At 37.4% G+C, this 24,121-nt stretch overlaps 2 protein-coding genes across 2 annotated transcripts; one reads left to right on the plus strand and one right to left on the minus strand.

Moving 5' to 3' along the window:
- Positions 1–1,386: 1,386 nt before the first annotated feature.
- Positions 1,387–23,617, minus strand: Keap1 (kelch like ECH associated protein 1). Its single transcript, XM_028310569.1, has 6 exons — positions 23,342–23,617; positions 22,420–22,580; positions 8,012–8,125; positions 7,272–7,436; positions 4,531–4,680; positions 1,387–1,401 (listed from the first exon to the last, which is right to left on the minus strand). The coding sequence occupies exons 1-6, from the start codon at positions 23,388–23,390 to the stop codon at positions 1,387–1,389; spliced, it is 654 nt and encodes a 217-aa protein (XP_028166370.1). The 5' UTR covers positions 23,391–23,617.
- Positions 13,911–15,941, plus strand: LOC114357106 (uncharacterized). Its single transcript, XM_028310575.1, has one exon. It carries the CDS (start codon positions 14,225–14,227, stop codon positions 15,170–15,172), a length of 948 nt encoding a protein of 315 aa, XP_028166376.1. The 5' UTR covers positions 13,911–14,224; the 3' UTR covers positions 15,173–15,941.
- Positions 23,618–24,121: the final 504 nt, after the last annotated feature.

Consider the following 24,121-nt stretch of genomic DNA (forward strand, 5'->3'; position numbering starts at 1 on the left):
TTTGTTCTTGTGTTTCATTGATGCGGCGAGTGCGTGCGGCAATGAAATCTGAAGCAAAGGTCAGAGGCCGCAGCTGTAGGCCGCAGCTGTAGGCTGTAGGCCGCAGCTGTAGGCTGTATATGCAAAAATACACGAACTTACTTTTCTTTTTTAAGGTAGGTAGGTATATAAACTTTTCTCATTATAGAAAGTGGTTCGCAATCCGTAACTGCTTTTACTGGGTGATGTGTGTTAGAACTTTTTCAATTGACTCACGTATTGGCTTTTTCATTTTCAATCAAAACATAATATAAACTTTTTGGCATCCTAACGCCAGAAATGTATATATTCTCGTGAAGAGTGGCATTTGAATATTTGTAGATGGTTGATAAAACAATGATAACACAAATTCCTTTTAAAAGTATCAGTCGGCGTTATCGCACAAGCGCCCGCGGCCGCGCGTGTAGTGTGTAGCGCGCGCCCACGCTCGCATCGATAAATGATCACTTTGTCGCGTCCGCATCTTCATTTGCATATTATCTCGCGGTGGCCGCTATCGCGCGCGGGTGGTCGTATTTACCCACATTTATATGTTTATTTGGTATCCCATTTCCATAAATAATAATTTTCAGAAAACACGCGTACTCCAAACTGCCGCAGTAACACGCACAACCAGCTTCGTGATTAGGTTATGTATGTCATTAAGTAGTTAAAAGCAGAACCTGCTTCAGAGACGTCCGTTTAAATGTTCCATTATTACCTATAATGCATTTTCTGTTTGTCGAAATAGGCACTTTGTCGATATAAGGGTAAGTAGACACCATGGAGAATCAATATTGACCGTAGCCGCAAGCCGCCCTAACCTTCATAAGCGAACTATGCAAGATCAAGTCCAAAAAAACGTTTATTTGCCTAGTCGGTGTGCATTAGCTATAAATATTGCCTCACAACTTCAGGCGCTCCGACCTATTAATAACATAATAATATTTGCACCATAAAGCCCAAACTAAACAGTTATTAAAGGATTCCCGTAAATTGCGAGTGGAAGTTAAATTGTTTACGCGCGTGTGTCGAAGCCGATACGAAGTTTATTTTGAAGTTTCGCGAGTTTTGTGAGAGATAAGGAGTAGTGGATGAGTCATGTCGTTCTTATTAAGTTCGCTGCCGTGCCAGGGCGGCGTTAGGGCGGTCGCGAGGAGTTGCGACGAAAGTGACCGACGCCCGTCGGACTGATAACGCATTTCACTAGCGCGATGAATACATAAAGCTGCCGTTTCGCCAAAATTATTGGCGTCCTGAACTATAAATAGGCCGGGACTCGCCGCAGTCGCCGGCGAACTCTTAGCATAAGTCAACAGGACTTGTGCAAGCCCTCGAAAAAGGGCTTGAATACAGATATATTTTACGTTACAGATCGATGATCTTTTGGAGAAAATAGAAATAATTTTAACATTAGGTGGCTTAATACGTTATGCTCGTCATCAAGGGTCTTTTGAATTTATGGAGTGTTTAGCTTTTATTATACGATCCCGACACTTTTTTATCGTAAAAAGAAAAAATACTGCTCAAGTGCTCAACTCTATAACATGCACATACATATTGAAGATTCTCTCGCATTATTGTGTTGGTCAGACCCGCAGATGTGACGGACGTGAATGGAATCGGAGTCGTGAATCAGGCCCACAACCGCGGGGCCCGGCGGAGTCACTCGCGCCGCCGACCACGGCCCTGTCGCTGTATGACCGGAGACACTACACAAAATAGACTACATGATGTATCACAATGCATGCTGCCATCGCTAACTGATTTTATTGTTCATTGACACGGGCCCAGTTTTAATTTAGCTATTATTTTATTTACTAAAACGATAAAATAAAATCTTGATAATGTTGCTAATGCAGTTTTGTAGTTGACAACTATAATATGTATAAAGTAAACGTAACCGATAGCACTTTCCTTTTGTATAAGAAAACATTTTTCAGTGTTTATTTTAATTGATTACTGTCATAATCTGTTAGGTAACTAAAAATACCAAAGTTTAACATTTACCTATTCTATCGCTATCAAGATAGATGAATGGGTTAGCAACACAGAACATAGAACCTCTTTCTATGTTTTCTGGTTAGCAAGGACTCAGCCTGTACACCGGGCCAGGGCGGCGCCCCCGCCCGCCCACGCGGTCGTTCGCGGCGCTTCGCGGAAACATTACAATAATATCGGACATCTGCGGACTTCGCGCGAATCCATCTACATGCAGATCTATGTTTGTTTTGGAACTAAAAACAGACTTGAGTTTCAATGACATTGTTATGAACGCAAAGTTCAATAGTCTTCAGCCGATGAAATCCATACACATGACGTTATTTTACCAGCTCTGTGTAAAATCTGTATTTTTTCTTGCGGATGAAAAGCTGCTATTAGGTAGGTAGGTAAGGTTTGTGGACCACGGCTTGTTTAATCAATACGTAATAACCCTCAGCCCCGCCAGAATCAACAGAATCGATTCCAATCAGAAGTCAGGTCTGCGTCAGGTTTGCGCCGCGGCCGCCGATGCTGGCTAATGTGCTGGCTGGGACTGGCCCGAGCTCAGCTAAAGCAGCAAGTCTGAGACTCTTGTGAATACTCGTAGGCTCGTAGCTCGCAGTTTTTAATGTTGAGTACCTATTAGCCGTTCTTGAGACACAGTTCAAACAGCACTTTCACAGCACTTGACACCGATTTTAATAATGTGTAGCACTATGTGGGATATCGATTGACAATGACATATTATACCTAATAGTGATTAATACATACTCTATAACGTGGAACTTTCTTTTAAATAACATAATCACTAGGTACTTAAAAAAAACATAACACTAAATATTTAATTCACACAAATAATAGAGTTCTGAAGATGTGGTTTGGCTGTTTTCAGCCTGCTATAACGTCTATCGTCAGCAGGCCCTAGGCTGCGCGGTAAACTGCGCCCTGGGAGCGAGCGGCCGCGTCTAGACAAACTACACGTGCTTCGGAGAGCTAATAAAATTATACCCTTTCGCGCGTGTGAAGAAAGCTCTTCCCGCACCCACTCAATGTTACAAGGCTGTATCTAGTTCACAAGTGTGCCTTCTTTAACTCTAGGTTTATGGTTTATCCTTGACGTTCGTATTAGCACAGCAATAAAAGATTAATCGTCTAGAGCCGACCAGAATGAAATTTACGATAAATATACGACTTCACTTGAGCTGATCTATTAATAAGACTTGATATCGAGAAACATTCCGATCGATTTTGATTACGTATCTTGAGTAGGTACTTTATATCCAACAGATTAAGATACGAATAATACATTGTTTTGACGTATCATTGATCTTAGCCCTAATCTTAGTACTGCTTTAAGTAATACGATCAACTAAATCGATATAATCAAAAAGGCCATTAGACTACTTAATGTAACCTTTCTATGGAAAATGTCACATTAGATAACACATAAATACTGTCAATTAAAGAATATATTGGGTTATAAAGTAATCTAGCTGACGTAGTGCCTATATTATGTATTATTCTTTGTTCAAGTCTAATACTGCCGCAACGAACTCTACCGAATCTTCTAATCATTCACATTGTGCTTTCGATTAGAGATGAAACGGATAGTTGTTTGGCCGGATACCGGATATCCGGCCNTTGTATTATTAGTATTTGAGCTATTCTACAAAACGAATGTAAATTTATTAGTCTACGTCTATTAGTTTCGTCGTAATTGTTGAACAAAGATACCCCTTCCCAGCGGTTTTCATAGCGCACGCGACATGCGAAAATGCACTGCCTGAAAGATTCACACAACCTATTCCGATTACTATGGAAACCGCTGGGAAGGGGTATCTTTGTTCAACAATTACTTCGAAACTAATAGACGTAGACTAATAAATTTACATTCGTTTTGTAGAATAGCTCAAATACTAAAAATACAATGCTAATAAAACATACCTTAACGACCTGGTTTTTCTTGTGTTGGAAAATAACTGAAAAAGAAGTGAAAAAAGTAATGTTTTTTTCTTATTAAATCCATTCTTACTCCCATAAAATGTATGAAATTTGTGTCTGTTTTCTTCTTCTACTAATAGATAATTTTATTGGCTATCGCATGATATAAAATATTTGCATATTAATGTTAAGCTACCCACGCTTTCACTTGTTTTTTAAAGAAGAGGTGTAAACTAAAAATTTAAAACTTAAATCGATTTAATTTTTCAAGAAATGGGTCAGGCCCCAAATTTGAAGTATTTTTATCGATAAAATTGTCCCTAGATTTTGCCCTTAAAGTTTGATCACTACAAGCCCGGACACACTGTATTTTAAAGTACGTGGCTAAGGCAGAAAGGTTTGTTCACCTGAGAAAGAGCACCAAAGAAAGTGGAATTTTTAGTGTCCTCATTGCATCTCGGAACCGGCTTAGGAGCTTTCGTAGCCAAATTACGTAGCTGAATACGAAGTGGAAAGAAAAAAAACATTTCGAAGACCACCCAGGTGAACAAAGTGGAATAATCCAGCAGAAAGGCTAAAAAGGCTTACTTGCGTGAAATGCCTCTCGATGAATTGGTTGGCCTTCTGCTTGAGTTCGGCGCATGCATGCTGCTCAGCAAAGTTGGCGATTCCAATCGCGTTGGACGGATCCAGCTGGCGCTCCAGGAACGCGCAGCAAGCCTCGATCACGTTGGATATCTGGCGGCGGAACACTATATCATATTTAGTTTGCGACAATTACACTTCGAATACATTTTATTGGCAAAGTGACCGACATAGCTCGCAGAATTGCTAAAATTAAGTGGCAGTGGGCGGGGCACATAGCTCGCAGAGACGAAGGCTGTTGGGGCAGAAAAGTTCTCGAGTGGCGACCACGGGCTGGAAGCAGGCAGGCCTCCTACTAGGTGGACCGACAATCTGGTAAAGGTCGCGGAAAGAACCTGGATGCGGGCAGCGCAGAACCGTTAATTATGGAAAACCTTGGGGGAGGCCTTTGTCCAGCAGTCGACGTCATTTGGCTGAAACGACATTTTATTGGGTGCAGTCCCGTTCCCAGAGGAGCCATAAGGGGGAACACCAGGACTACCTTTTAATAGTACGGTATGACATAAGGCTGGATATGCATGAGAACTCGCTATAATAGGTGGTATAGCCTGACCAGGAACATAAAAACCCTGGCATAGAGGCGCGTCAATTGCATTTGATAGTGCAACACTGAGTACAGTCGTACCTGTGTTAAATTAATAGGCTAACTTTATGTATCAGGATTCAGGATTACGGGCTAATTTGATATTTTCATAAATTAACGAAAAAATATTATTATAGGTAACCTGGTTTAAATAAATTAAATGAAACCATCAATCGAGCTAGTAGGATGAATGCTCATGAACGCTTCAAACTCGATACTTCTTTCCCAATTCCATAAAATTAAACACTTAGAAAGTGACAAAAAACTTTAAAATAGGTAGTTGAAACAAACCACTGCTAATTTTCATAGTGGACTGTACTATACGATAAACATGTCAGTCAATTAGACAACCTTTGTTGGAAACATTATTCAATGAAAATATTGTCCGAACCCTTGGTATTTCTCTTCGACAAATACATTAACACATTGTGAACCACTTTTCTTTCACGACTATAAAAAGATTTCAGCAATTTCATTCACAAAATCAATTGCGCACATTTAAAATAAAGTATGTTTACACTTTGACAGCAATAGACTGACATGCAAGATGACATGTCAATGAAGTTTTTAGTTACTGTTGCCATTAAAATAAATTAGTACCATTAGTTTTCCGCAACATGGCGAGGGTTTTTATGTTCCTGGTCAGGCTATAATAGAGTATTTGACACCAACCAAATGACGTATTTTTATGGGCCGTCAATTCGATCTCGTTCTCAAGGGCAGGATATCAATGGTTGCTTACTTATCGGGCTATTAAGTTATATTGCCCTGAATGGCATGTATTATTTTTATTATTTACCTGTTCAAAAAGCATTCACTCAATATAATTATAATGCCATATTTAAATCAAATAGCCGGAAGTAAGTAAGTAGATAGGTTGCCGAAGTTCAGATATTTAAACGCGAGTTCATGAGTCCAAGGTTGACTGTAATAAATGTTGAATGTAATAAATAAACTAGCTGAGTCACCGGGGCTTTCCACTATCTCGAGGGAATGTGATCATTTCATTGCGGTACTGCGTATAACGGTAAATAATATGTATCATCGGCATGGATGGAAATGCTGAGTCAGTGAATTACATGACGAGAAAGGAAGGATAATCTTAACAACAATTACAACAACAAGAGTAGTTATAAAAATGAGTATATACTTAGCGTTCTTTGAATTAAAGAAAGAAATAAATTGACACAACTCCATAAATTCTAATAAACATTTTCATGGAAGTAGCGAAATAAATTGTTAATTTGTTACTTTTAATTCTAGTAGGTAATAGGTATACATTTATGTCACATTTCATTTTTGGTTGTCTATTCTGGTATGTATTATTGTATGTAAATGGAGCGGCAAGCATGGAGACTCCAATAACTTAAGTCATTTTACATGTGCGCCCGAATATTTTACGTCACGCTTCCAACAGTTGATATTTTTTTTTATGACAATTTTTTAAAATGCAGACCTTGCCCTTGTTTAGTTAGTTATCGTGCTTGACATTGCTTGCATGGCTTACAGCATAGTCAACTTACTTATCGTGTAGCATGACTGTTTGAAAAAAAACAACTGATAAGTAAAAATTAACTATCTAACGATTAGATTCTAATCGAATGAAAGAAGCTACAACAGCAAACACGGTAAATCTATGTTCAAAGTTCAACGGTGACGCCTAGTTTAATAGTTTATTCGTTATCTTTACATAGTAATAATAATATTCTTTATCTTTACATAGTATAAACATCTAATACCTAAACGCGCTGCTGTCATTGGATAATTAACGAGATTTACGTCACATATTTAACACAAAAATTAACGATTCATATCTATGTACATATTCAGAAATATTCAGAATCCGTGTGTATAATTTCATTCATGGAAAAAAATATCCTTTAAGTTTAACTATTACCGAAACACAAGTTCTATTCTGTCTGAGTTTCGGATATCTTTCTATCAACGCTGTGCGTTCGATTTGCTGCTTCATTAAAGCAAACATCGTTTGTGAATACGGGTTACACTTGGACTACTTGTCCAAAGCAATGACAAATCAAAAAATTCTCATGTCATTAACAAAATATTAGAAGTATTGTTGAATTTGACAAGCTGCCCCTACCTGGAACATAGTGGCGGCGGGCAGGAGTTGGCAGACCGTCACCTCCGTGATCCGCACTTTGCCGGTGTACATGAAGTAGACGAGCCACGCCATCGCTGATGGACAGACGCCCTGGAGTCGGACCCTGGACATCTCGCTTTCCTTGAGCCCGCTCGTGAACATTGCCTGGGGATGGATAGTGAAAATCAGTCGAGCAGAGAAGATATTGTGGTTTTTTATTTGATGCTAGTTTTTCATTTCTTTGAGCCCGCTTGTGAACATTCTCTGTTGTGATAGAGAAAATCAGTCGTGTAGAGAAGACATGATTTTTGATTTGATGCTAGTTTTTCAAGAAGCATTGTGCATTGAAGTGTGTTCATTTTAATAGTTGACTCATTTTCGTCAGATTCAATTTAAGTATTGCATCGCTGCTACTTTTTTTTGTACAAAATTAACTTCTGCATACATGAAATGATCACGAACTTGAATCTGTCTCGAATGTAACTTTCTAGAAAGGCTGGCCTGTAGCGTTACCGGGTAATATCGCCTAGAGTGGCGGGTTATAGGATTACGTTTTGGTATTAAGTTTCTCCGTTTTAACTAGTCCGCTTAGCTTAGGAAAAACACCTGATAATTTGAATAGTTAACAATGATAGGTACTATAGTTAGGGTAAACAATGATTCCAATTAGTATGTTATGCATGTTTATTTCCTTCTTATCCTAATACTGCGGTAGATTGGAATTAATTAAAAAACCTTACCTTAAAATATGGACTGCCGGCTGCTAGCACAACTTTGTGGACATGAAAAAGCTCGTTCCCGACTTCTAGCACGACGTCTGTGAGCATGTGGTGCGACCTCATTGTGAACATCATCTGTCGACAACATAATTATTTAGCAACTTCGATTTAAGTTTATTATAAAATTAAAACTCAATTTCTGACCACGATATTTTAAAAGTCATTCTTTTCTCTGTGCCAGTCAAGTCGACTAATTAAAATAATGGCCCTTTACATGTCTTTTGGTATGTCTAGTAATGCTTCGAAACAAACAATGCTTTCGTTGCAAACTCTTAAAAGAACTACAATCTACTTCGGCACTCATTAGCATTTTATGTGCATCTCCTAGAAAGGAAAATGTTTTTTTCATCTTTATAATTCAACTCGGACTCGTATCCCCTCAAAAGCTTATTCATAATCTAGTCTGAGATTGGATGGGTTTTCCAACCAAACATATTTTTTTAAGATCGATCAGAAGTTTGAATGTAGGTGTAGATCTGTAGATTTATATTTGGAAGAAAACTTAAGCGTCATTTCAGAACACAGGACTCAATCTTCATTTCGGAACACCTCCAAAAGTATTAACATAAACTCGTGTACCTATGTAATGTTTTGTATTAGGTACTTAGGCACAATAACAGTTTTTGCGGAACGTTTATGTAGACACTGTAGGCAGGTACCTAATAGGTGTTACAAAAACTTAGAACAAAATCGTTTTGTAGAAGTAGGTGACATTAACAAGTTCATCAATATTAACTAGGTAATACAGAACGTCCTTGTCATTGTCTGGCCATTAAAGTAATGAGAAATACATATTCCGAATTTTGGACTGCACATGATTATGTGGAGTGAAAAAAAAACCGTTTTGTTGTATCAGTTTTCTTAATCTTGTATACTGAGTGGAATGATAATATACATTATATGTACCTATCCTAAGTATGAAAAACTATCAATTAGTAGATTTTAATGACGTTTGTTTAGTTTGCAGATATGATGTAGGTACAGGAAGTAAAGAATGCTAAACGATATTGTATTCGATACGATGAATCAACGTTCAGCATATGTAATTTATAAAACGTGTCATGAATGCACATAATGCCAAGCCAAGTGTATTATTTTTAATTTTAATGAATTAGAATACATTATTATGTATTTAATTAAAAAGCGAGAGTAGTAAAGAGCTTTTAAGAACGTTACGTACATTATAGTATGGAGAGTTGTTTAGTAGCCTGTCCTATACTTATTACACCACTGGGAAAAGTCCAATGCTCTTTGAAAAAAAAAAGTTACATGATGATTGATGACTAATTAAAACAGCTTTTATAGACAGGCCCTTGAAATAAAAGTAAATACCATTTATTTTTCATTTTCTTAATTTGCATGTGTTTTTTTTTAAATCAATGACCAAGAAAAACCTGCTTATGATAACAACGTCACCTCACACAAGTACAAAGGAACGTTATCTTTGTAATGTTATACATGACTTATAAAAATTTAAAAATTCTGGTGTATTGCTAACTAGAGATGAAACGGATAGTTGTTTGGCCGGATACCGGATACCGGATATCCGGCCAGCTGCTAGGCCGGATAGCCGGATATCCGGCGGCCGGATAGTTGGCCCATTGTCTCGTTGGCTCGTTGCATGTTGTGACGAGTTTAGCGCCGCACAGGTGCTTGAAACGCGATCAGTGGACTAGTCCCACTTTTCGAAAATCGAACAAGTCCGAATAGAATGTCAAATTTTGCCACTTGTCTAGGGGGAAGAACAATTCGGGCTATTTCGGTTGCCTTCGTGAGTGTGATTGAATAGCGAAAATTAAATTAGTTTACTAGCTGCATAAATCTGACTGAACTGCATCATGACATCAGATCATCATCAGTGAAAAAAAGATCGCCTATTTTATTTGGCAATATTTCGACTTATATCCCGACCAGGAACATAAAAACCCTCGCCATGTTGCGGAAAACTAATGGTACTAATTTCTTTTAATGGCAACAGTAACTGAAAACTTCATTGACATGTCACCTGGCATGTCAATAATTAAACTGTCTATTGCTGTCAAAGTGTAAACAAACTTTATTTAAATGTGTGCAATTGATTTTGTGAATTAAATTGCTAAAAATTTTTTATAGTCGTGAAAGAAAAGTGGTTCACAATGTGTTAAAGTATTTGTCGAAGAGAAATACTAAGGGTTCGGACAATATTTTCATTGAATAATGTTTCCGAGAAAGGTTGTCAAATTGACTGACATGTATATTGTATTGTACAGTCCACTATAAAAATTAGCTGTGGTTTGTTTCAACTACCTATTTTAAAGTTTTTTGTCACTTTTTAAGTGTTGAATTTTATGGAATTGTAAAAGAAGTACCGAGTTTGAAGCGGCCATGAGCAGACATTGCAGTTGAATATTCAAGTTCTGAATTTGATTATTGATGAATAATAAAATAAATCCTACTAACTCGATTAATTGTTTCATTTAATTTATTTAAACCAGGTTACCTATAATAATAATCTTTAATCGTTAATTTATGAAAATATCAAATTAGCCCGTAATCCTGAATCCTGATAAAGTTAGCCTATTAATTTAACACAGGTACGACTGTACTCAGTGTTGCACTATCAAATGCAATTGACGCGCCTCTATGCCAGGGTTTTTATGTTCCTGGTCGGGCTATAACAGATATTTACTATTTATGTATTTGTCATTAGAGTGAATAGCCCAGAAAAAGAAATTAGCTTTTTTAAAGGCCTTAATATGACTTTTTGTAACTTTTTGGACTTTAAATAAAAGCCGTCATTATTATAAGCCATTTTATTGATGTTTACTTCAAAGATTAATGTGAAATACATTTTATAAATAGGAAATTGTCTTAGTTTTTAATATCCGGTATCCGGCCGGATAGTGAGTTACTATCCGGTATCCGGCCGGATAGTAAATTTAGGCCGGATATCCGGCCTACCGGATAGTTACCGGATATCCGTTTCATCTCTATTGCTAACTACGTCACGTCATTGTATTTCAATACTAATACCATTTCGTCTCATGGATCACTTTAACAATTGTTTTAAAGTTTTAAGATTCCTTTGTGATGTGACGTCATTTTGACTCTACATCCTTTTATTTTATTAATGTTCTTTTCAGAAAATAATATCCGTACTCAGTAAGTACCTACAGACAGTTTTAAATACTTCTAAAGTTCTAACTATGGTGCCCATGACTAAAAATTCTTTATTTTGGTCCTATCCTAAATATTAAAATAACTAGCTGACCCGGCGAACTTTGTTCCGCCTTAATGGCAATAAATAAGCAGACTTTTTTTTATTTCGAACGGGATAAAAAGTATCCTATGTCCTTCTCCTGGCTCTAAACTACCTCCCTGACAATTTTCAGCTAAATCGGTTCAGCCGTTCTTGAGTTATAAGTGGAGTAACTAACACGACTTTCTTTTATATATATAGATGTACGTAGGTATGATGCCAAACAAAAACACAACAAACAACAACAAAAATTTAAATTCATGCCACACATCGTTATTGTTATCTGACAACCTGCTGTCGTCATTTATGTATTTTTCTCGTACACGAGTTTGGTTGGTTTGTTTTCATTTAACACTAGCTTTGTCCCATAACATGGGTTTGCTCATCTATTATCAAAATGTAGAGAAGCAAAGCAAAACTTACACATTTCGTAAAATACATAAACAAAATTGATAACAAATCAATGCTTAACTGAATAAACCCATACCAAAAAGGACCTTTGTGAAGGCGAGCGCGCAAAAACAGACAAAACAAATGTTTACGTTTTTAATATACACGTTATGTAATAGAGCTGATTATCAGATTAGATGCAAAGCGTAATCGTTTGAAGCTAAAACGTCACGCATTGTTATGAACAATATTCAGCTCGTACATACATAAATGAGCTTCATTATAAATTATTCAGATTTTAGAAAGATCAAAACTTTTAACTGTACTTTATGCTAAAAACTCTATTTCCATTTCTTTTAACCTTTGAGAGTAGGCAATTAATAGCTTCCGAATGTCGATCCGAATCTGTGAAAATACGGCCCCCAGTTGTCGTAGTAGGTGTCGTAGTATACGCATGATAGTATCGATTTCCGTCATCCGATTCTCTAGTTCAGCGGTTCCCAAATGGTGGTCCGCGGAACCCTGGGGTTCCGTGGAAAGGCCGCAAGGGTTCCGTAAAAAATATTAATCCACGTTTCGTGACCGACGTTGTTCGCGCGCACCGACTTGTTTAAGCACAAGGGAGGGGCAGGGCGTGCGGGCGGAGTAGTACGGGGGTTCCGCTAGGAAAAGTATAATCAATTAGGGTTCCTTGCCAAAGAAAAATTGGGAAACCCTGCTCTAGTTTTCTAAATTCAGTTTTTTACGGATTCGGATTTCAGAGTGCGAAACTGCTCTTAAGTAAGGGCTTCTGTGTTGAAAATGTTTTTACCAAGTAAGGACATAAACATTTTCGAACATTGGTGGACAAAAATGTATTGTGTCAAATGCTCACGCTGTGGGAGTTCTTACCTTCTTTTGTCCCTAAGAAACGATACAGGAATGTTTCAATATGAATTTACATGAAGAAAAATGCCTGTAGATGCAAAAGGCAGTGTCTATATTTACAATGAATTCATAGGTTGGTAAATATTTAAAACTTATGCTTATATTACATGAGTATATTTTTTTACTATTATTCATTTAGAGATAAGAAAATGCAATGTCACGCCGACTGGCAGTTTTGTAATGGACTAATGGCATCGACTATTTATAGTTAGCTTACCATAAGGTGAGAATTTACATTGTGAGAATTTGGAAACATTTTTGGAGAACTATTTATTTATTTATTAATTAACCATTACGTGATTGAGTTTTTGGAATGACTTCTGCAGAGTGTTAGGTAAATGGGTATTATGAGCCGACACTAGCCCATGTTAACATGTGCATATAATTGGTATGGTGAAGTCAGAAAATTGATATCATCATTTTAATTATTTTAATTTTCATACAAATCTGATTTTATAAATTTTATTTTGTATGAACAACAAAGTAGGAAGGCGCATCGGACAAGCTTGGGCGGCATTCGGCGCAAACAGCCATGTTCTACGCTCTAAGAAAGTTGCTCAACACCTAAAGACCAAGATCTTCAACCAGTGTGTACTGCCGGTCTTCGTGTATGGGATGGAGACCACGACGCTGACAGAAAAGTCTGCTGAGAGACTCCGAGTCGCACAACGAGCAATGGAAAGACAGATGCTTGGCGTTTCCCTACAAGATCACAAAAGGAACGAGTGGATCAGAGAAAAGACGGGGGTTAGCGACGTGGTAGAAGTGATTGAGAGCCGTAAATGGAGATGGGCAGGGCACATTGCACAGATGAACCAGGATCGCTGGGCCAGAAAGACCCTGGAGTGGAGACCCCGCAACAACACCCGCGGCAGGGGAAGACCGCCTAAACGGTGGACAGACGATATCCGGCAACAGGCTGGAGTGAACTGGATGCGTGTGGCCAGGGACAGAAGTCGGTGGAGGGTTGAAGAGGAGGCCTATGTTCGAAGGCGAACCCAAAGGCTGCTATAGATAGATAGATGAACATTAAAAAAATTAAAATGATGATATCAAATTTCTGACTTCACCATACCATTTATATGCATATTATTATGTTAACATGGGCTAGTGTCTGCTCATAATATACCCATTTACCTAACACCCTGGACCCTGTATAAACACTATTCTACGAAATTATTAATAGATTTTGATGACTTGAAAGTACGGAGCTAAGAGCTATGTTTGGACGTTTCTTACGTATCAGCTTTTTGTTCCTTCAAAAAGTTCCTCTGCTAAAGTGCTATCGACCAATGAAATTCATCATTAATTCCGTCCGCGACAATCGTTGAGAGCAGAAGTGTCGAAGCCTTGTGTGAAAATAGTTAAAATACGCACACGGAATAATAACTGCATTAGTGAGTGATTTTAAGTGCATAAGGGTGAATATCGCTCCCAATAACAAACACCGTTACGCATCGTTCGTGTGAGACGACATTCAAAGTGTATAGTGCTTTCCTTGTTTCGCACCGCATCTACCGGTCGCGTCAGCGGAGTGCCCTTCCACACCTCCTCCGGTTAAAGGATAGAAGCATAGTTTTGGCTTTATCACACCTGTATACGAGCTGCGCACACTCACAATGTCCCTCCAACACACACCTCCAAACAAATTCGCCTCAGACACAAACATACCTACATCGGTGTGCCTGGAAGATGATGCCTTCATACTAAGTGTACGCAAACGTAAAAAACAACCCGACAGTGACGACACACAGGAGAGGTTAAGCAAACAGCTTTCAGAGCAGGAATCCAAAATTACAGACTGCATAACGGCAGCAGTGAACTCCGCGTTGGAGAGAGAGATGTCTAAGGTTTCGACTTTATTAACAGAAATCAATGCCAACGTCATGAAACTGACCACCGATAACATCTCAATCAACAAAACCCTCTCGGAAACTAACAACAGACTGAGCGAAATGGAGAAATACTTGAACTTTTCTTCGGACCGCCAGGATTCATTTGAAAGTCGCCTAAAGGTTATAGAGGAGAAGAACACTAGTACGACTGGGCTGGAAAATCAAATTATAACACTTGAAAACCAGATGTCAAGATTGGAGCAACAGGCCAGACAGTGTAATATTGAAATAGCTAACTTGCCCGAGCGGCGTGGAGAAAACCTTATTAGCATCCTTGAAAACCTGGGTGACGTCATCAAACAGCCGATCCGAGCCTGTGACATCGTTGCCGTCCACCGTGTGCCACATGCTGACTCGGGCAATCGCTTTCCTAAGAATGTCATAGCTAAATTCACCAATAGGACCCTCCGCGACAACATAATCTCGGCATACCGCTCCACAAAGGGGCTGGACTCGAGTAAACTTTCAATGAGCGGTACTCCAGCTAGAATTTACATCAACGAGCACCTTACTCTAAACAATAAAATATTGTTTCGACAGTGCCGGGAGGCAGCAAAAAAGGAAGGATTTAAATACGTCTGGGTCAAACACGGCAGCATCCTGGTGCGCAAGTCGGATACCTCCCCGGTCTCCTCCATTCGGTCAATCGCTGACATCAGTAAAATTAAGTAATTACCGTGATAAGTGCAAAAAATATGTGTGTAACACTGAGTACAAAGCAGCATATAATAATAATATAATGTGTTCTTGTGGGTACGTACATACGATAACTAAAAGCAGAGTAACCTTCTATCCCGTGTTATGTAGTGTGTGGACGAGCGATGGCCAATTAAATCAAGTGTTTTTAAATGGTCAGAAGACCTATAGTTTTCTAGTTCTAGTTTGCCTGTTGTCTGTGCTAAGAAAATTACTTTGCGATTACTCTCTATACTGTAAACTAACCAAACAAAATTTGCAATGCAATGTAATAATGATTGGAAGTGCAGACGTTATAAATATTAATTTTACAATTTCTAATCTCGAGTGTTCAAGTAAAGCTGTTTTTTTGATGGGGTTCATACATAAATATGTGTGTGAAGCAATGCAATGTGTAATCAACTGTTTAATATTTTTACATGGTACATATTATCATATAATATATTATGTAATAGTGGTTGGAAGTGTAGACGTTATAAATATCAATTTAACTATTTCTAATTTCAAGTACTCAATTATAACTGTATGTTTTTTTGTGGAGTTCATACTCAAATATGCCTCTGAAGCAATGCAATCTGTAATCATCTTTTTACTCTCTTTACTTTATACGTATTACTGTATAATTGCTTCACTTCTAAGTAGCACTTCGATAACTTTAATTGAGTACCTATCAGGTAACGGTGTGGCAATGGTTTCATGTCGTTTGTGTTGTGCCATTCTTGATGTTGTTCTGAAGGGTTTCAGATGGACACACATAGAAATAAAGCAATCATATTATAGTTCGCATGAGTTCTTTATTATTTACTACCTATCTACCTACACATATTTCATAAAAATAACAATAACAAATACTACACAAATAACTTCAAACTTTAATGTATTTATACTTTTATATCTCAGTCTCGGCCTCAAAATATGGGTACAATATGAATCATACAACATCGTACCGCAACTCGTACGAAACAAACCTATAAACATAATATATAACAGTTCACTATTTCATATACCAAGCTTGTATACATGCTTAAGTTTCTCTCGATGGATAAGTTAACGTTATCGTTATACTATCAAAATTGTCGTGGACTGCGCACAAAATTGCATACCCTGTACATGAATATTCTGGCCCATGATTATGATATCATTGTCTTGACCGAGACTTGGCTACATAAACACATTTCTGATAGTGAATTCATAGACCCGCGATATCGGGTGATCCGGCGCGACAGAGACCGCGTTAGTAGCGGCCGGCGGGATGGCGGTGGGGTGCTCGTGGCGGTCCGGCGCGAGCTCTGTGTAACGACGGCGCGCAGTGCGCGCGGACCCGGCGCGGGCGCCCAGCCGAATGCTGACCATGCTGGGTCCTACTCCTCTCTTGTCGACCATGTTTTGATTGAACTGCGGTCTAACAACTACTGTTGTATAGTCAGCGCAGTATATATTCCGCCAAACCTGCATTCTGACGTATATTTAGAACATTTTAATTACCTTTCCGAAATATTACAGAGTGGAGACTTTGATGAGTACATTTTGATAGGTGATTACAATTTACCCACAGTCCAATGGCAGGACTGTGGAAACTATCTAGTACCAATAGCTACACCCACTTGTAGTACTCCAAATAAACTTTTTGTTAACTTTATGTCCCCATTAAATGGCTTTCAAATAAATAAATGTAAGAATATCAGAAATAGACTACTGGACCTTTTAATAACAAATATCGGGGAATTCACAACCTCACGAGCACCAATACCATTCGTGCAATCTGATGAAAATCACCCTCCATTTTTTGGACTCTTGACCATTAATAAAAACGTTTCATCCCTCATATGCAAACCTAGAGTAGAACATAACTTTAAAAAGGGAAACTATGATTCCTTAAACAAAGACTTAAGCAGTATAAACTGGGATGAGTTATTATCAGCTTGCAATGCAAACAGTGCAGCTTGCTTATTTTACGAAAAAATATATGACCTAATAAAAACTCATATACCTACCAGAATTATCAAATCTTCTCGATACCCCAAATGGTTCTCCAGGGCCCTTATTCATATCTTTAAAAACAAAACCAACGCTTGGATTAAGTGGAAGAAGTCTAATAAACGAAGTGACTACGAAGTGTTTTCTATGTACAGGGCCAGATTTAAATTGGAATCTAAAAAATGTTACAGATCTTACATGGACTCTGTGGAGAACAGTATACTCGGTAATATTAAGTTTTTCTGGACATACGTCAATAATAACAAGGCAACAGCGGACATACCTGATAGACTTACATACGACAACGAATATGCGGATAATCCCAGTGATGTCTGTCGTTTGTTCTCAGATTTCTTTCAGTCAGTCTTTGAACCATCTTTAGTTCCAGATGACTATGACATTGACGCTCTTCCGGACACAAATCACGACTCAGACTTACTACTAAGCAACATTACTCTCACAAGTGAGGATGTATTAAGAGAACTCAGCAACATTGATGCCACAAAGGGCTCTGGTGTTGATAACATACCGCCCATTTTCTTGAAACTGACAGCCAAAGCAATATGCTATCCTGTTCAATGTATCTTTAACAAATGCCTTAAAGAAGGTGTTTTTCCGATTATCTGGAAGGCTGCTCGTATCGTACCAGTATTCAAAGGAGTAGATAAAAGCAATGTAGAGAATTATCGTCCCATATCTATCCTGTGCGCTCTGTCGAAAGTCTTTGAGAGACTAGTTCACAATAGCATCTACCCTTCCCTACATAACATTATTATTGAACAGCAACACGGTTTTGTAAAACGTAGATCAACTAGTACAAATCTTTTAATCTATGCTTCGTATATTTTTGAGAGCATAGACGCCAATAAAAGAACGGATAGTATCTACACTGACTTCCGGAAGGCTTTCGACAGAGTCGACCACAAAATTTTATTGGACAAACTCGCATACAACGGCATTCGTGGGGATCTCTGGCGATGGTTTAAATCTTATATAACTAATCGCACCCAGAAAGTAGTTGTGCGTGGGCATGAATCAGAGTTTGTTCCAATTACTTCAGGAGTGCCGCAAGGCTCTATTCTTGGACCTCTGTTGTTCATTCTATTCATTAATGATGTTCATCACTGTTTTAGATTTTGCAGTTTCCTCTTGTATGCCGATGACCTAAAAATTTATAGCACTGTGGAGAGCGATGATGATCATTTGAGATTTCAAGCTGATCTAGACCGCTTCTCTAACTATTGCGTCATAAATAAATTAAAATTAAGTCTCAATAAATGTAAAGCTATAACATTCACCAAAAAAAGAATAACATATAACTATAAATACAGCTTATCTGGTTTGCAACTTGAATCTGTTGAATCTATAAAAGACCTAGGAATCATCCTAGATTCTAAATTAACTCTTGATACTCACATTTATAATATAATTAATAACGCCTTCAGAATGTATGGTTTTGTAATGCGTAGAACTGAACATTTTCTAAAACCATCTACATATATATTTTTGTATAAAACACTAATTCGATCACAACTTGAGTATGCTGTGTCTATCTGGAATCCCTTCTATAATAAATATGTTTTGGCCCTCGAAAGAATCCAAAAAAAGTTCCTTCGTTCTTTACACTACCGATTCTCTCGTAGATACTTGTCATACCAACAGCTTCTTGAAAAATATCATCTTCTCAGTCTAAGGCACAGACGCATGCAACTTGAGGCTACATTGTTATATGACTTGTGTCACAACAGATACGATTGCGCCCCACTAATTGGTAAACTATGTTATAAGGTACCCACAAGAGCACACTGCCGTGCGCCTTGTCGATTGTTTGAGACTTCTCGTACACGAACAAATGCTGGAAAACGATCACCCCTGTTTCGTCTTGTACAAAATTATAACGAGAGCTTTCACTCAGTCGATATTATTGCGGCTCAACCAGGTGCATTCAGAAAAATGATATTGCTCACATTGCAGGACAGTGCTATTTGAACCAACACAAATTTATAAGTACACTACCTCTCAACGAAATGTGTAATGATTTTGTTTAATAAATCTGTGGTAAACGGTGTTGGTGACAAATGGACACTTACTATTGTAACGTATACTTATTTGTATAATTTCTCGTTTGTCACTGTTTGTTTACCCCAATAAAAAAAAAAAAAAAAAAAAAAAAAAAAAAAAAAAAATCATTCAGATTTTCTGACGCGCCATGCTTGTTTCTATTTTTTAGTAAATTTCGCACCCAGATTGTGGGCCCTGTGGCACGCGTTCCAGAAATCTCTCGCACTCCGCATGCGGGCGGATCCTATCGACTAGTGAAATTGCGCCATAAGGCTGAGTTCCACCATCTTACTTTAATTTTTAAACGTCAATGTCAAACTCCATACAAAATGCACCGGTTAATGTTGTAGTTAAAGTAAGTTGGTCCAACTCAGATAATGTTGTAATATCTAAGATAATGTTGCTAGCTAGCCAATATTACTTCTATGTTTAAACGACACCGATAAGTAATTTAATTTATATCGACAATTAGTATGTAACCCATGTAAAGAAACATTTCTCAGACCTATTCAAATCATAATACCGCGCTAATTAAATTATCAAACTAAATTAGGTACTTTACGACTCTGCTATAAAAATGCTTGTTGATTCTTGGGCGGAAAAGTTTTTAATTAATTCTACGATTTCTTACGTTGCTTATCATGAAATAATTCCATCGTTAGGTAAGAGTTTACATATTTTATTTTATAAAATGAAATTTTATTAAAATACGAATGTTATTGTAGACATCGTTCGAAGGCTTTTCAAAGACGGGAGTTACTCGTAGTTCCCAAAAATACACAAACTATTGAAGATTTTAATTATTATAATATCTGTTTAAACTGTGTTATTGTTTTTAATATAAATTAATCAAAATGTAAATATCACAATGCCTTCAAAAGTTAGGTTATTTGTGAAATGTTATCTGTATCAACACGCTGGGGGTTAAATAATGAATTGTTGCAGATTTTATGTAGGCTTAATAATGACTATCATTATGACCAGCACAATTTTTTTTGGTTGTTATCAGCACATGAACTTGTAAAATAGGTGTTCGATGTCTAAATCGATCAAGTCTACCGGTAAAATATAACAAGTTTGTTATTGCGATTTGCAAGATACTATTAATTGCTTAATTAATGTACAAAGCTTGCTTGAGTTTTGTTAATAATCCGGTTTACTTTACAGTTTATAAATTTAGCAAAAATGAAAAATGTATTTTCTCTAATATTATAAATTCGGTTTTGGGAACCTCTAGGCACCTTTTTACATTTCACTGTCTTGAAAGAAATAAAAAAAATCATAAAAAATAGTTAAAAACAAGATTTCTCGCTTGAATACAATTACTGAAGCAGTGAGTGAATCAGCCAGTGACTAACCTGGTGAACAACTAGAGTAGTCGCATGCGCTGCAAGCATAATGTTGTGGGTTCAAGTCCTAGCTGAGGCAGTCAGAATTTTCATGCGAAAGATTTTGATTGAGTTAAATTTGGCAATTTATTTGCAAAAAAATAACTGATTAAAAGTATGAAATAGTGATGAGTCATCAGTTAAAAGTCACAGAATTTACTCCGAAAAATACGTCAGTAATCGTAAACATTTGCAAGTGCGTAAATTGTTTGTCTGATTATCGAGATATCGAGATACTAGTTACCGGCAGATGAATTTTGGTCCTGATAGGCAATACAAATACGTAGCTGCGTAGAATATTTATTTGAATGTCTGTCTTACGGTTTCATCTTGACTATAAATACGGTGCTTATCTGAGAGGATGGTTTTACTTATATACAAGATTTAACTACTAGATCGATTAATAATCATACTCGAATTATCTTAGTTTTACATCAGAATAACGCTTTTTATTTCTGCGTTAGACTCCCTATAGACTACAGACTTTTAGTTGGCCAATATTTGGGCTACGTTTTAATTTGTATGAAGAATCGGCCGATACCAAATCGGTGTAATGTGCGCACTTTCTACATCTCCTTAACAGCTCGACCCAACTATCGGCACACTAAAAGTTGGTGGTCTGCGCCTAGGCTTTACCAATACGGCTGCTTTTAAAACTAACAAACTATTTTTTCTGTGTAGTTCCGTTAGCGAATCGAATCAATTCAACCTCTATGATGAGTTCCACCAGTTCATTACATATTCAACTAGGTATTTCAATTACCAACCAGTTTATGTATTACGTGATTGGATCAATTATAATAATTATTATGCCTGAGCTTAGTTATTATCACCAATCAAGTCAAGGAATGCATTTATACAATACAACCTACTAGTACCTATTTGCCCGCAACTTCGTCCGTGTAGATTTAGAGTATTCCCTTTGATTTAGAAAATGCTTTCTATCATAAGTTTAAGGAGCTTTATGCCTGTTTATTTGGATAAATACTTGTGTGAAATTTGATAGAATGACTAGCAGTTTTTTGTTTGCGCGGCAACCTTTCACAAAGTCCAAACTAACGAGCGTCAGTTAGATAGTCTCGAATTCGACAGGGCAAGGTACAAAATTATATTTTATTTCTCAGCATTAAGTCCTCCTTCTGATAAGGGTTAGGGTACTGGAATAGACAACGAATCCTACTGTCGGGTTAAACATCAGAGAATAGATAAGAGCTCAGTGCTCAGATTTAAAGGTCCCTGAAAGTTTTGGCAAATGCTAGAAGAGTGGTAGAATTTTTTTATATAAATTATGATTCTTAGTGTTTAAAAGAAAGCTTTGTGCCAAATTTCACGTCTTATTTCTTTCAGTTTGATACGCTGATGATAAGTCAGGTTTCTTCTGGCTCCTTTAAAATATTTACCCGTTTGGACTTTAACACGATGACTAGCACTTTTGTAAATTCTTGCAAAGTCCAAATTTAACGAGTGACAGTCAGATTGTCCGAAAACATTAGGTACAAGTTCCATTTCATTTCTCAGACTACAATGCGAAAGTCATTTTGTCTCGAACGCAAATCGGTTGATTAGACTTGGATGGAGGATCCATCTGATAGGAGTAGGGATTTAGGAAGCAAAGAGAATTTCAAGTTAAACATGAAAGGAGGAGATGCTAAGAGGTCTTGGCAGAGGACTACCTATCTCATAGGGAAAGAAGGACGAATGGCAAAGAGATCGGGTGTTAAGTATTAAGCTAAACACTGTAGCATCATACGTGTTGTAGTTCGTGTTATTAAATAGTAGTCGATGACCTGCACCTACCTTCATGAAGTCGGTGATGTAGTTGCCCATGCAGAAGGTCATGTCGCCGATTTCGTTGGAGCAGGTGCCCATGGCGCCTTCGAGGAGCGTCTCAGTCATGGGGGGCATGTCATCCAGCGCGTTTCCTCGGTATACGTCATCGTCAGTATCCATGTCCAGGCCTGCCAATAGAAGATTCAGATTCAGATTTTTATTGGAAGAAACAAAATAATGATGGTACAGAACAGGTAAGGCCCGGTTTCCACAAAGGCGAGGACGAATTTTTCTATAGAATTTGACAGCGGTGTTGTGCGGTTGTGCGGAGCGGAAAGATGTGGAAATAATTAAATTGATTGTTTATTCAAAACATACTCCCTGAAAGGGCACACGTGTGTAGGTATTCATTATCATTTGTGACTATGAAAAAAGCCGTGTGGTAGACAGAGAAAGAACCACTACAGCTTTCCATGGATGAAGTAAGAGCATGCGGATATACAGCGGGGGGAGGGGGGAGGAGGGGACGCCCCTTTGTGGGACGGACCATTTAGAAGCAGCTCCAAAAATTTCAATTGACCTATTTAGACAAAGTTGCAACATGATCATGACATGCAGTAAAGGAGGTTAATGTAATGCAGATGGATTACATTTTATAACACCTTAAAGTCATATAATCTCACTTATCAATTTGTTTTATTTTATTGTTTGTCATTATGATTGTCTAATTGTAATAGGTAGTCCTTATTTAAATTATTTAATATTAAAAAGAGGGCTTGATTCAGGGATTTACTGGTAACCTAACTACCTTTATTTGTCATTAGACATTAGGTATAATGCAAGATCAAATCCAAATTTTTTAACTGGTGTCCAAAACACTAACTATGCAAAAACATTTTTTCAAAATTAATTTTTAACTTTTTAAAAATAATTTCAACTATTTTATTACCATCATCATGGCTATACAGTGGTGCAGCGTCAGCATTACTCAGTTTCATCCTGTTTACAAACACTTCAAACACTACACTTTCAAACTAAAACTTTTGCACAAAACTTGCAGCACTATCACAGTAAACTGAGATCATATTATAATCACAACATTGTGTTAAAAAAATGCAGTAGAATACCGCCGGTAATCACAACACTAATAATAAAAATAATAAATAAACAAAAATGATTTGCGATAGCTAGGCGACTGTCGCGCGCGCCTTCGCGGTTTGAGTGTTGAATAAAGAGAATAATAATTATTGAATGGCTGAGCCTCGTACGCCTCTCGACCGCCGGCCGGCCTCTGACGCGGAATGACGCAGCAAAAACCAAACCACAATACCATGAGAATGTGACCTACAACATAATAGTGATTATCGAAGTGACAATATACATTATACATATTTGCACACCTACTTCTCGTGTCATTATTACAGACTTGTGACAAAAAAGTAAAAGTATCACCGAATTTAATTGATAGCAAAGTTACTGGGTAGCTAAGTAATGCCCGGATTGTTCTATTGTTTTGTATACTATTTTTTTGTATTCTCAGATATTTATTAAAAAAAAAACTGGCAAAATAAAGATTTCATTGTTGTCAGGGGTTCATAAATGTATTTGATTGTTAAACAGAAAACAAATAGTTGTTGGATTCTTTCTAGAAAAAAATGTTATAAATATAAATTTGTATTAATGCAAAAACTAATTAATTGAAATATATACCTTCAAGTAAGGTAAATAA

The sequence above is a fragment of the Ostrinia furnacalis genome, unplaced genomic scaffold (assembly GCF_004193835.3).
Source record: "Ostrinia furnacalis isolate ACB-3 unplaced genomic scaffold, ASM419383v2 OfSCF3032, whole genome shotgun sequence".
NCBI classification, from domain to species: Eukaryota; Metazoa; Arthropoda; class Insecta; order Lepidoptera; family Crambidae; genus Ostrinia; species Ostrinia furnacalis.